Source organism: Ciona intestinalis, unplaced genomic scaffold (assembly GCF_000224145.3).
Source record: "Ciona intestinalis unplaced genomic scaffold, KH HT000118.1, whole genome shotgun sequence".
NCBI classification, from domain to species: Eukaryota; Metazoa; Chordata; class Ascidiacea; order Phlebobranchia; family Cionidae; genus Ciona; species Ciona intestinalis.
In genome coordinates this window covers 11,535-24,027 of record NW_004190440.1, presented here as the reverse complement: position 1 = coordinate 24,027, position 12,493 = coordinate 11,535, and the positions used below count along the sequence as shown (strand labels likewise).

Genomic DNA, 12,493 nt, shown 5'->3' with positions numbered 1-12,493 from the left:
CCACAGATAAGCTGAAATTTTCCTACTGACTTATTTAGTGGTAAACTTTCGTTTTTAATATTGGTATAATTTTTTATTATGTTTTGTCCAGCTTGGACAACCTGGTCTCACTGGGGTGAGTGTAGCGCCTCGTGTGGTGGAGGGGAGAAGTCTCGCTCACGAAGTTGCACTGGTGATGACAATGATTGTGTCGGTTTAAAAGATGAAGTCGATGCTTGTAATCAACACCAGTGTGTAAGTTAATAAATATTATTGGTTTTATAATTTTAATAAAATTTTACAATTTCTTGTTTTTTTCGTCCTTTTTTAGTTTAAAAAGGCGTTTCGTTTAAATTTTAATTGTTAGTTTTTATAAATTGTTTTTTTTTTTTACTTTTTTCTGTTGTTTTTAATTTTATTAATTATAATATTTACAAACCTATTTATTTTTGTTCAATTGTTTAATTTGTTCAATGTCCAATATGTATATTGTGTTATGCCATAGGTTGTGGGTTGGAGTGCTTGGGGCAACTGGAGCACTTGTACCCCATCGTGTGGTGACAGCAAGAAAACAAGAACAAGAACATGTCCAGGTAATTAAGAACTAAATATTAAAAATAATAAAATTTAAAACTAAATAATAAAAAAGAATAAAATTTAGAACAAAATAATAAAATTTATAATTAAATAATAAAAAAAAATAATTTATATTTAAATAATAAAAAATAAAATTAAATATTACAAATTTACTAAAAAGAAATTGTTCTAATAAGTCTGAAAAAGATAATTGCTGTAGCCTTAAAGATCTCTTTTAGACTTATAATATACCTGGTACAAATGGCATTTTTAAATTGTTTAATTTTTGGATAATAATTTTGATGTTATTTTGTCAAATGTAGATATTGATAGTATGTTTTAACAAATTATTTTGCTAATAATTTTCCTCCCTTATTTTTTTATTAAATATGAACAAGAGACACAAATTTATAGTTAATTTTTTGTCCTGATTCAAAATACAATCAAATAAAATTTCTCACTTTGACCAATTTTCTTACAGATGGTTTCAGTTGTCCTGGAGATGCTGTTGAAACTAGACTTTGTAAATATGTGGTTTGTCCTCACATTGGTGTGTGGTCCCCATGGGGTGAGTTTGGACTCTGCAATGCCTCGTGTGGTGGAGGGAAAATGCTCAGGTTGGTCTGGCTTTGAAATCTGTTATTATTATAAATAAAGAACTACTTATTTACTTCTGTAACTTGTTTATCCTCTTATGGCAGGGCAACGAAAAATCGTTGCCAGACAAAAATGAAAAAATCCTCTAATTTAAACACTATCACCTAAATAGTTATAAAATTATGTTGTAACCTGTAATCCGACACGAGGTATATGAAAAAGAACACCCTTGTTATAACGACTGTCTTTACCCCAGCAAGGGAGAATGAATAGGTTGCATACTTGCTTTAATTTATTCATTTTATAGTTTATGAAACAAAATTATATTTCAAGAATAGTTGTAAACGTATTATACACTGAACTTAAAACATTAACTAAATTTTTTAAGATTTACTTTGTATAAAAAATTTCATTTCCAAAAAAATTGTTTTGAATAAAAATAAAAAATTATTTTAAATAAAAATGTTTTTTTACTTCTTTTTTTATTTAAAAAATTTTCTTCATTCATTTTACAGACGTCGAATTTGTTTGAATGGTATTCCTGGTCGAGGTGGTTGTAATGATACAAGTCATGAGGTGGTTAATTGTGGGATGGATGTTTGTCCCGTTGGTTCATGGGAACAATGGGGTAGCTGGAGTGCTTGTAGCGCCTCGTGTGGTTCCGGTGTCATGTCCCGAGAAAGGTGAGAAATTTTTTTAAATTTAGATGGAGATGGAATAATTTTTTAGATGGAGATGGCATGTTTTTTTTAATTTAAAAAAAATAAACAGGTTTTTCAATTTTTTTGTCTTGAATAAAATGCCAACGGTCCAAAATATACAACAATCCTGTTTTCATAATAATTTTTTTTTTTTTTGAAATTGAAAACCAATGTTATCTTTTATTCAGTGATTTTACAGTTGGTTTGTTAACATGAAAGTGCTTTGCTTATGATTTTTTAACTCGTAAGCTGGCACGAGGTGTAAAACAGTGTAAACAGTGTGAACAGTGTGTAAACAGTGTAAAAAAAACACAACTAGGATAAATTAATTTTCTGCCCAAAAATCATCAAGACATCTTTTTATAATCTCTTTAAAAAAGTTGTTTAAAATTACAGGGTATGTTTCAATGGTACTGCAGGGGAAGGTGGTTGTATTGGAGATACTGAAGTTATTGATCAATGTAACCGACAACCCTGTCCTGTGTGGTCGTCCTGGCAACCATGGAGTGACTGCAGTGCCTCGTGTGGCAGCACTGGTTTGAGGGCAAGAAACAGGGACTGCTATGATTCGTCAAGTAAGTTTATAAATTTTCATGCGTCGTAGATATTTTTTGTAGTTTACAAATGTAATCATAAATTTAAACATGTTGGGACATATTTTTTAATTTATTTGTTGTGCATATTTTATACTTTAACATTATTTAAGAATTGGTTAAAAAATCATCTTAAATTTAGGTTGAAATATAATCTGCACTGCATTGACAGAAATTTGGACTTCTAAAAAAATCATAATTTTTATTAATTTTTGCGCTTAGTTTCAGATATAGTTGTGGATTCTGCATGCGGTAATGGCACAGCAACTGAAATCGAGATTTGTGGAAAATCTCCTTGTCCTGCATGGTCGCCCTGGCAGGGCTGGGGGAGTTGTAGTGTTTCGTGCGGCGTTGGATGGTTACAGCGGCAGAGGACTTGTAACAATGGTGTGGCGGGTGATATTGGGTGTCACGTTGGAACAACTCAGGATAAAAGGATTTGTAATACATGGGATTGCCCCTCTGGTGAGTTTTATTTAATTTTCTTTTGCAATATTTTTCCGAATTTCAGTAAATATCATTTTTTCATTTACTTTTTTTTCTGTAAAGATATATAAAAAATAGATATTTCTGTAAATATGCGTAGTACCCTGAGTGTTGGGGTAATAGGCCTTTTCAATACAAAAATACTTTTAAATCGAACATTTACTTTTTTCTATCACAATTTATAAAAATTTGTCCATGTATATATGGTGTAGCCCCCCAGGTGTTAGGGTAACGGGCTAATCCTGGCTTAAATTCTACGACCTATGCCGTGTCACACTGCAAGACCTCACCCACATAGAATATAACTTGTCTATGTGTATTTCAATATTTTTAACAACTTTTAAAAAAAATATATTTTTAAAATTTTAGACTGCCTTACAACTGCTGTTGGAATTGGAAATCGAACTTTGACGCCGGACTCACTCTTTACTGCCTCTAGTGAGACAAAAGAATGCAAAGCCAGTGATGCGCGACTCGATAATTATCTGGCTTGGTGCCCGGCTATAAACGACACCAAACGATGGATTCAGGTAAAAATAAAAACATTCTTTGGTTTTTGGTTTCTGTATTATAATTACTGTCTACACTTTTGCGATTTTTTTTAGTTTTTTTTATGTGTGGCTGATAATTTGGACAACCCATTAGTGACCACTGGTTTGGAGCAATTGCTGTTAAGTGTCTTGTCCAAGGATACATTTCCCACCAATGGTAGCAAAGTTTTACTGTGTTTCAACAGTTTAATATCAGTATTGAAACTGAACAGAAATTCCGTGTTTAATGCAACTAAGCTATCATTTGTCTGAATACAGTTAGGACAAATTACCTAAAAAAGTAAAAAATTATTAATTTACAATAGCTCAATTTCCAACAATTATTTTAGAAAAATTTCTGTAAATTATTTTTTAAACATTTTTCTTTTTTACCCAGGTCGATCTAACTATGCCCATGGATATTTCTGGGATTTCCCTTCAGGGGTTCGTAAACAACAACAAACTGAAGCGAGTACCCAAGTATTCGTGGGTTCCAAGGTTTGGGGTTCTTTATTACGATGAAAAAAACTCGTTATTTGACGCTGTAAGAGACAACGCTGGTCGTGCAAGATTATTCCGAGGCTTGGATGGCCCAGTTATAACAGAAAGCAGGTTAGTTGGTATAAATGACTTACTTATTTTAGTGGGGCAATGATAGTCTGTAAAATACAGGTTTTCTGTTTCATACACCTGGTGCCTGCTTATAATTTACCACCTATGTAACATTTTGGGTTGAAGCAGGCACATAAAGTAACCCAGCGGTCACTAATGGATTGTCGAAATTATCAGCTACGCATAAAAAATGAAAAAAATTTCCCAGAAAATATTCACCTACAAAGTAACATACGTTGTAACTCGTAAGCTGGCACGAGGTGTATGAAACAGAACACCCTTGTTATAACAACAATTTTCCGGCCACGCAGGGATAAACTAAGTTACATTCATTCAAAGTTAGATTTAAACACAAAATACAAATTAATCCATCTATTTCTAATCCAATACTATATATATGTAATGTATGTTCCCAATCCAATTTCTAATGCTTAAGTAATTATTAATCCTAGGTATTGGAACTCTATCAAGTCCCGTTTTTGGAAGATCCAGGTTTTAGATACCTCACCTGCTAGACAAGGATGTCTTAGATTTGAACTTCTTACTTGTCAAGGCAACCCTACTATGAGTAAGTTTTTTTTTAATAATTTTAAAAATATTATAAAGTTAAAAATTATTATTATAACTTCAGATTAATTGTCAATACTCAATAAATTATAATTAAATTGCTTTAAAATTTGATCAACTTTTTTCATAATTATTAAAATGTTACAAAGTCAAAAATCATTACTATGACTTATTATCAATTGTTAATAAGTTATAAAGTAATGGCTTTAAAATTTGGTTGTTTATACATTACATGAGGTATGATAAGAATATTGTTTGTTACTGAGGAAAAGTGTTTATTTTACTATGTTTTTATATGTGAAATTGTTTTATTACTATGATCATTTTGAACTTCCTTCGAAAATGAACAAAATATTAACTGTTTCTTTTTCTTTTCAGGTTTATCAGCAGAAATAGGATCTGGTATGGAAACTTAAGAAATTTATTTATTTTTAGGACTTTTTATATTGTTCATATGTTTATATGGGTGGCGCTGCATGACCGTATTATAGAGGCAATTATCGTAGCTACCTCTTGCACTTTGGTCTGCTCTGACCCACTTTTGTTGTAAATATTATTGTTATTGTCGAATTTTGCCGCCGGCCTCACACTGTGTACATAATCGTAGCCGAATATTTTTTTGCTTTATTTTTGTGCCTTGCACAGCCAACAACCTGCTTGATTTTATTGCAGTTTTTTTCAATACACAACTACCCACTACTCGCAATTGTTAGGAGGAAACTTTGTCATTGTATTTTGTATGGGCACACACAATATGGAAAAAAGTGACAGGCGAGTACAATGTTAATAATACTAAAAACGAGTGAAAAACACCTAAAAGGTTTTGCTACGGTAAAACAAGGAATTAGTTAGTACCATCCAGACATATTTGAAAAGCACCAAAACACAATTAAACATTGCAAGCAATAATCTCAGTGGAAAGCGAAAACGCAAGAAAATCAGTTTGATCAGCAACACGAAAATGGGCGTTGCACTGGCAGTAAGGAACTGCTGTATGCTGCATGTGGTCAGGTAACATTCGCGGCCTCTGGCTATTTACATACCACGGCATTTAACCAAAAACCGGGAGTCAGATGATTAATGCACAATGAAGGAAGAGGACTTTACTCCTCTTCTTGTGTCAAAGGAGTAGAGAGAGAAATTGTCTGCATCGGAATATCAGTCACAACCACTGGATGACTTAAGTCCTCACTTGTGCCGCGTATATGAGCAATTATTGCTGAAGGGGAAACTCCTTTGGTCTCAGGGATAAATATAATGACGAATATCAGGAAGAAAGAGTTGAATATTGCCCATGGAAGGAAAGCAAACGACTTCAACCATTCCTGTCAGAAAATAAACTTTAATACAAAATATTTTATGATGTAATTAAAACTTCATTACAAAATATTCTAAAGTTTCGTGCAGAATGTTATTGGGGCAGCACCAATGCTTCTCTGCCAAAAAGATTTGTACGGTAACATACATATTTACAAAAACATGATTGTCAAATTTATTTGGTACCCACCAAAAGATAAAGTTGGATGAAACTGACAAACCACGAGAAGATCCAGAAGATGACTCCTCCGATGGTAAAAGATGCTCCTCTTGTTGCCTCATCTGTAAACGCTCCCAACATCGGGAACAGAGTCAGATTGAGACCACACGCCCATCTGGGTAAACACAAATAGGCTTGAATTAGTGGTTTAAACAGTTATTACAATATGTGGGTTTTACTGGTGAAATGTTTTTGCCGGGACGAAATATTAGAAAATATCCAAAAAACAAAGTCGTTTCAAAGAAATTTTCTAATGAGGTTACCACAGCTATAATTCATTCATTTGAACACTGTCTACCAAGAGAACAATTGTTCGGAACTAACTTATCAGAATATCCACTAAAACACTTTTTTCATACATAATCCTATATAAAACAAGTTATAATTTAATAGTAAATTTGAACTCACGAAAGCACATAGATTGCCACAGCAGCCACGCTCACGTACGCCATCGGCTGGCAGTATTCATACGTAGCCAAGGAAATCGTGAGCACGATAAGCGAGCCTGACATGACAGCACTCGATATTATGTTCAACATCCTTGGACCGTATCTATCAACTGCTCCTGACTGAAAGAATGTAATTGCTGCTTAATGCAACATTTAAATAAGAAATTATTTTTAGCAGAAAAATGCAGCATTAGAAAAGTTAAAAAGCTTTAGAAAACTACTTTAATGTTTTTTTAGGCACTATCTTAGGAGTTATTCTATAATGTGTAGTGTAATCAAACTTATTGTTTTTATATTTGAAGTAAAAAACTGGCATGCAATGTTGCCAGCATGGATATGTTTATTTCACATACCCCAACAAGCGCTACCAAGAATTGCAGCGTGTACACGATAGTAGAAGCTATATTTGCCTCATTGGCACTGTCGAAACCGGCTTTTTGGAAAATCTTGTTCGTGTACATTCCGATGCCATTGATCCCGCATAGTTGCGCTGAAGAGGACATTTTAAACGGAAGAACGATGCAGTGCTCGCCTCACCTTGGATAAAGAGCATGATCACAATCATCAGTTGACGAAGATACGGAGGATGAATGATCTCCTGCATCGTGACCTCTTTCGAGGATCCAAACGAATTTTTCTCGCTCTCCAGCATAGTAATAGCACGCTTGATCTCCACCTAGAGGAGAAAAATGAAAAACAAGCTTGCGTCATTCGGCAGAGTAAACAGATAGTAACTGATACTGTGGTATGCTTAGCCTCAAAATTCAGCATAAATAGGCCATGACGCAAATTGAGGTAGTTTTATGGTTTACTGATTACTAATCACAAGAATGCAAACAATCCACTGTGAGAGTCTAACAGCTGCAGGCAAAATTTGAGGAAAAATTCTGATAACTAAAAATAACAAACAGACTATTTTGATAAATTCTTATATAAGACAATTTCAGGACATTTTTCTGAGTGATGTATTCTGAAATGGTGGCTTTTCCTTGAAAATCGTGTTTATTTATTTTTAACATAATCCAGCTTTTCCAAGAAGCATGTGCAAATTTTTTTTTGTTTGAATTGAACATATTTTAAGTTAAACTCTGCTTGATGTTTATGTTACTTTGTGGGCCTTACCTTAAGACATAACCCTTATAGAATAAAACTAACCTTTGCCTATAAATTAATGATAATTATTTACCAACATAAAATATACAATTGTTTTTTAAATGTAAACTGTCTATAATAAATCTGTAGTCCTATCTTTCATTTTAACAGCCTTGAATGTGGTTAAGTTAATTGGTAAGTTTAAGTAAGTTAAATACGCATAGTAAGTTTGTAGTGATTATTTTTATAGTACATACCTCTGAAACATTCTCTCTTAATTTTTTCAGCGTTAATTTTGCATCTTCATGCCTGCCCAACTTTAAAAGGTAGGAAGGTGTCTCTGGCAACCATGGTGAGACAGCTATATAGACAAGAGATGGAGCAGCTGAAACACTTAGAAGTACAGGCCATAACTCCATGGTTCCTAAAACCTGAAGAAAATAAAGCGATAAAGACCAAACAATAATCACAATGGTTTCATGTAAGTCATTTGGTTTTTATACATCAAAATTTACAGTGACTTTTCTAAACAAGATGAACCCTTAGACTGCTGCATTACCTGTAGTGACTTTAGTATTTTTTTGTCCAAGTTGCCTATTCTATCCATGCAGGGCTTAAATTCTTTGCTGGTTGCCCATTTTAATTATCTAAAATTGTCTGCAACCCTTCACAGTTAATAGCATAATATATACAATGCAGTACTTTGTGCAAACTTGGTATACATTTTGGAAGCGCTGTTACAAGACATTTTTGCTTAATCGCATAACCAGAAATTAAGCTGAACAGTTTATTACCTCCTTGAAACCCAACACAAGACCAAATAAACCACCAAATGAAAGGTTGACGCCGATTAAACTAAGATAAAATGCTTGCCTTTCTAAAGCAGAGATTTCCGAAACAACAATTGGAATTAAATCTAGAAAAAAAAAAAAAATAATTAAAAACTTCCTTAAAAAAATTTAAAAAATAATTTTATGCTATGTTCAATTTAACATTTTTTTGCAACTAACTAAAAAATTTGTAAGCATTTTACTTACTCATTCCGAAGCCTGAAAAGAGTCCCATAATAAATCGACCAGCTATAACTGCCTCATAAGATGGTATAAGCCGACCTCCTAAGCAGAGCACCATTACTGACACAATATTGGTCAAATTCATTAGTATCATTGAGTTTTTTCGGCTAAAGAAGTGCAAGATGACTTGAATAGAGACCGCACCAAGGCAGCCACCAGCAAGCATAAGGGAAACTGTAAGTGCGATAAGGAAAGTGTTCTGTTCATCAGTATATGTCTCATTGTATCGTGCCTGGAGGGTAAAACAAAAGAAATCAGGTATTTTTTATATGTTTCAAATGTAACAAGTTAATTTGCATTATATCATGTAGACAGATTATGTTCTCTCTAGGGAGTTCACATATAGACAGATTGGCTTATACATGGCTAAATATAAATATAGGTCACACATTCCAGCGGACTGATTTATTAAATACTCCCATACTGTAACTGTGCACTTTAATATTTATGTCCAAAATATATTACAGTGGATATTCAATGCGTCAAGTCAGTTTAAGCAATGAATTCACAAGTATAGGAATTTAAATAAATCACACATGAAACAAAAATGCCAATTTGCCATGTGCCAAATGATCATAAAAAAGGCAGTCATAAAACTATGCACCCATCTTTATTATTGACTTTATACATACAGTGTATGTTTCATTGTAGAATGTGCTAAGTATTGCCATTGATGAATTAATTGATCCAACAGCTATACCAGTTGACATCATTACTGAAGATACTGACAAGAACAATGTCCACATACAGTAGGTGGAATTCTGAAGTATAAGAAATGGCTTAAGACTTCACAAACTTGCGTAAGAACACACCAGTTAACCTACTTCAGCTTACCAGTCTTTCAACCGTAATAAATAATTTAGCTCCACCCTAAAAGAGATTTTATGGCTGTAAAACTTAACTGTGGCGCACACAATTGATTTAGCTTTTTAACCAGTACTTTACAGATACAGTTTCAAACTCTGAGCAAGATGAAGGCAGAATGAGAACCCTTATACCTGTAAAGGTGCAGGTGTAGTAGGCTCTTCAATAGGTGGTTTCAACCCATGCCCATTTGTAGTATTCAAAAATTCCTCCTTTTCAGAGTTGCCTGCCATTTTATGCTGCCTTGGAACAAACCTATTAAAAAAACTGAAATTTTAAACAGTACAGCATAATAACAGCTACTCTGAAGTCTGAAGTGACTGGCACTTTCTATATGCTAGTATTGGTACACTGTACAAAAGTCGACCTTTTGGCAAGTACTTACCACGACAACTGGCTCCTGAAATTCCTCCACGCACCGAAGTATCTGTGAGACCGCCAGCCGACACGAAAAAATGTAGGCAAAATACAGTGAAGTCATGCGATAAATTCTACTACCCGCGTGCCTGGCCTGTCGCGTAATATATCGGTTACCTACAAATTTGCTCAGAAATGGCGAGAGCGCGTAGCGTCTGGTAATGGTGTGGTTGTAATGTAGGTCGAAGCACTCAGCCATGTTAGTTGTCAAAAGAATGCAAGCGCTCAGGTAGTAGTATCTGTATTGGCTGTTATCCGTGCGCAGTATATCGGCAAAAGGTTTAATCTGTTTGGTACAGTAAAGAGAAAGGGCTTTTACAAGAAAGTAGGCGTATTCTACAATGCAGCAGTCAAAAGTGCAAATCGTGCACTTTACGAATGGAACACTCGTTTTACGTATAGGTAAAGCATTGTACGTATTACTTATTGGCAAATTATGATGTTGTGTAAATTTAGGTTATGTTAAGGCGTTGATCAAGTATGAAAAAAGGTAAATTAAAGGTGCATATTATAAATGAATGTTCGTATTCCTTTTTTTAAAATCATACGCATAGATCACGTTCCAATGCTGCTATTATACCATCGTAAGCCCCGTTGAAGCCGATTACGTTTGTCAAAAATAGATTTTGCTCGCTTCCGGCAATTTCCAACAATTTATCGTTTCTGGTACCTCGACCGTTGGTGGGCTGCACGCCAATTGCATATGTCTGTAATTGAAGTTGTTTGTTTATTAGAGTAGGGTGAGGAAGATGGGGTATACCTTAAGCATGTATTATCCAAACATCCTGATCGTGTTTTAAACAATTAACAACGGTCTATGGAAGTCGCGAGGATACGGTTTTATATTTCTTTGAATGTTATTTGTTTACTACTGAATAAGACGAAAAAATACAATAAAAATATGTCCCATCTTCCCCCACCCTACCATATTTATATAGTAGGGTGGGGTAAGATGGGATATGTTTTTTCATCTCATTTAGTAGCAACGAAATAATATTTACAGAAATGCATTACCGTATACTCTATATAGACTGCTTGGCGACTGTATAAAAGAGCGTAGTTAAACACGATGGAATAATATGGGACGGTGTCCCAGCTTACCCCACAGTACAATACAGTTTTTTCTGAACAAAATCGCCTACGTATAGCCTATTCTTGATATAGATATATAAATAACTCACCAAGACGTTACTGTCTCGCAGGGAATTTGAAGGTGTAAGCATATCATCGTATGTCCTCCCGTCAGTCACTGTCACCACTATGTCTTTGTATTCGGCTCTATTACCATTGCTTTCGGACAAACTGACGCTTTTTGCGTGTTGTAACGCCCTCCCAATGTAAGACCCTGTCGCGTAATACAGATCTTTAATACGTACGCATTTGGAAAATTATACATACTGCTGTGGGGTATGATATGGGATACTGTTTTTACTTAAATTACATATTTCTTGATCGTGTTTTTAACAACGCTTTTTCGGAGTCGCAGGGATACGGTTATATAATTCTGTAACTATTTTTGTTTACTACCAAATGGGACGAAAAAAGATAATGAATGTCCCGCCATCTTACCCCACCCTACTATACAAGCTAGTTTAACATTGGTTAACGCCATGTTTTGTTGATTCTAGTATAGTAAGGTTGGAAAAGACGAGACACTTTTAGCACCTAATGTCCCGATCGTGTTTTAAACAAATAGCAACGGCCTATGGGTCGCGAGGATACGGTTTTATAATTTTTGACTGTTCTTTGTTTACTACCAAATGGGACAAGAAAATAGCATGAAAAAGTACCCCATCCTTCCCCACCCTACCATATGTAAGTGTCCATGAAACAGAAAGGTACGTGCGATGTTTAAAAAGTCCGTTTAATAAAAAACCTCTAGTTTAGGTTAGGAATTATATACTCTTGTGTTATGTTATGGCACATACCACTCCCGTAATACGGTAAATTGTAAACTGCCGTTATCATTCCAGGTTTATCGTCAATAAAAGAGTTCAGGACGATTTCGCTTCTTCTGTGTGGTATGCGATTGAAGCGAAAGACTGAAAATCGAGCCTTTTCGGGAGCCAAACTGAAGTGACTGCAAAGACATATTGATGGCTGTAGGGTGGGAATTTCGTAAATACGGTAAGTTATATTGGTCAAATTGTCAGTTGGTAAGATGTGTTAGACAAATTGTCACCAATTTTCATAACCTCTTGTGCGATGACGGCTATATACAGTAGGGTGGGGGGGAGATAGAACACCTTTAGAACATCATATTCCAATATCCTGATGGTGTTTTAAACAATTAACAACGGTCTATGATAGTCGTGAGGATACGGTTTTATAATTCTTTGAATGTTCTTTGTTTACTACCAAATGAAACGAGAAAAATGAATAAAAAGGTGTCCCATCTCCCCCCACCCTGCTATATAGAT

The 12,493-nt window shown here is 34.5% G+C and overlaps 2 protein-coding genes across 6 annotated transcripts in view; one reads left to right on the top strand and one right to left on the bottom strand.

Annotated features, from left to right (window-relative positions):
- The window catches only part of LOC100181159 (SCO-spondin), a 17,441-nt gene extending 12,101 nt beyond the window's left edge, over positions 1-5,340 (top strand). For all 5 annotated transcript variants that reach the window (XM_018815902.2, XM_026838809.1, XM_002130341.4 and 2 more), the window contains 10 exons: positions 92-234; positions 485-572; positions 1,037-1,172; positions 1,668-1,835; positions 2,250-2,428; positions 2,669-2,911; positions 3,302-3,462; positions 3,860-4,074; positions 4,527-4,642; positions 5,020-5,340. In XM_018815902.2, coding sequence (XP_018671447.2) covers positions 92-234; positions 485-572; positions 1,037-1,172; positions 1,668-1,835; positions 2,250-2,428; positions 2,669-2,911; positions 3,302-3,462; positions 3,860-4,074; positions 4,527-4,642; positions 5,020-5,057 — 1,487 coding nt within the window. In that variant the 3' untranslated portion in view covers positions 5,058-5,340. The remainder of the gene's footprint in view (positions 1-91; positions 235-484; positions 573-1,036; positions 1,173-1,667; positions 1,836-2,249; positions 2,429-2,668; positions 2,912-3,301; positions 3,463-3,859; positions 4,075-4,526; positions 4,643-5,019) is intronic.
- A 12-nt stretch (positions 5,341-5,352) lies between these two features.
- Positions 5,353-12,089, bottom strand: LOC100177999 (solute carrier family 2, facilitated glucose transporter member 1-like). The gene is made up of 13 exons (XM_026838812.1): positions 12,002-12,089; positions 11,255-11,418; positions 10,042-10,780; positions 9,791-9,911; positions 9,425-9,553; positions 8,757-9,024; positions 8,514-8,635; positions 7,977-8,150; positions 7,165-7,303; positions 6,981-7,117; positions 6,587-6,747; positions 6,149-6,293; positions 5,353-5,966 (listed from the first exon to the last, which is right to left on the bottom strand). The coding sequence occupies exons 4-13, from the start codon at positions 9,887-9,889 to the stop codon at positions 5,745-5,747; spliced, it is 1,596 nt and encodes a 531-aa protein (XP_026694613.1). The 5' UTR covers positions 9,890-9,911; positions 10,042-10,780; positions 11,255-11,418; positions 12,002-12,089; the 3' UTR covers positions 5,353-5,744.
- Between the last annotated feature and the right edge of the window lie 404 nt (positions 12,090-12,493).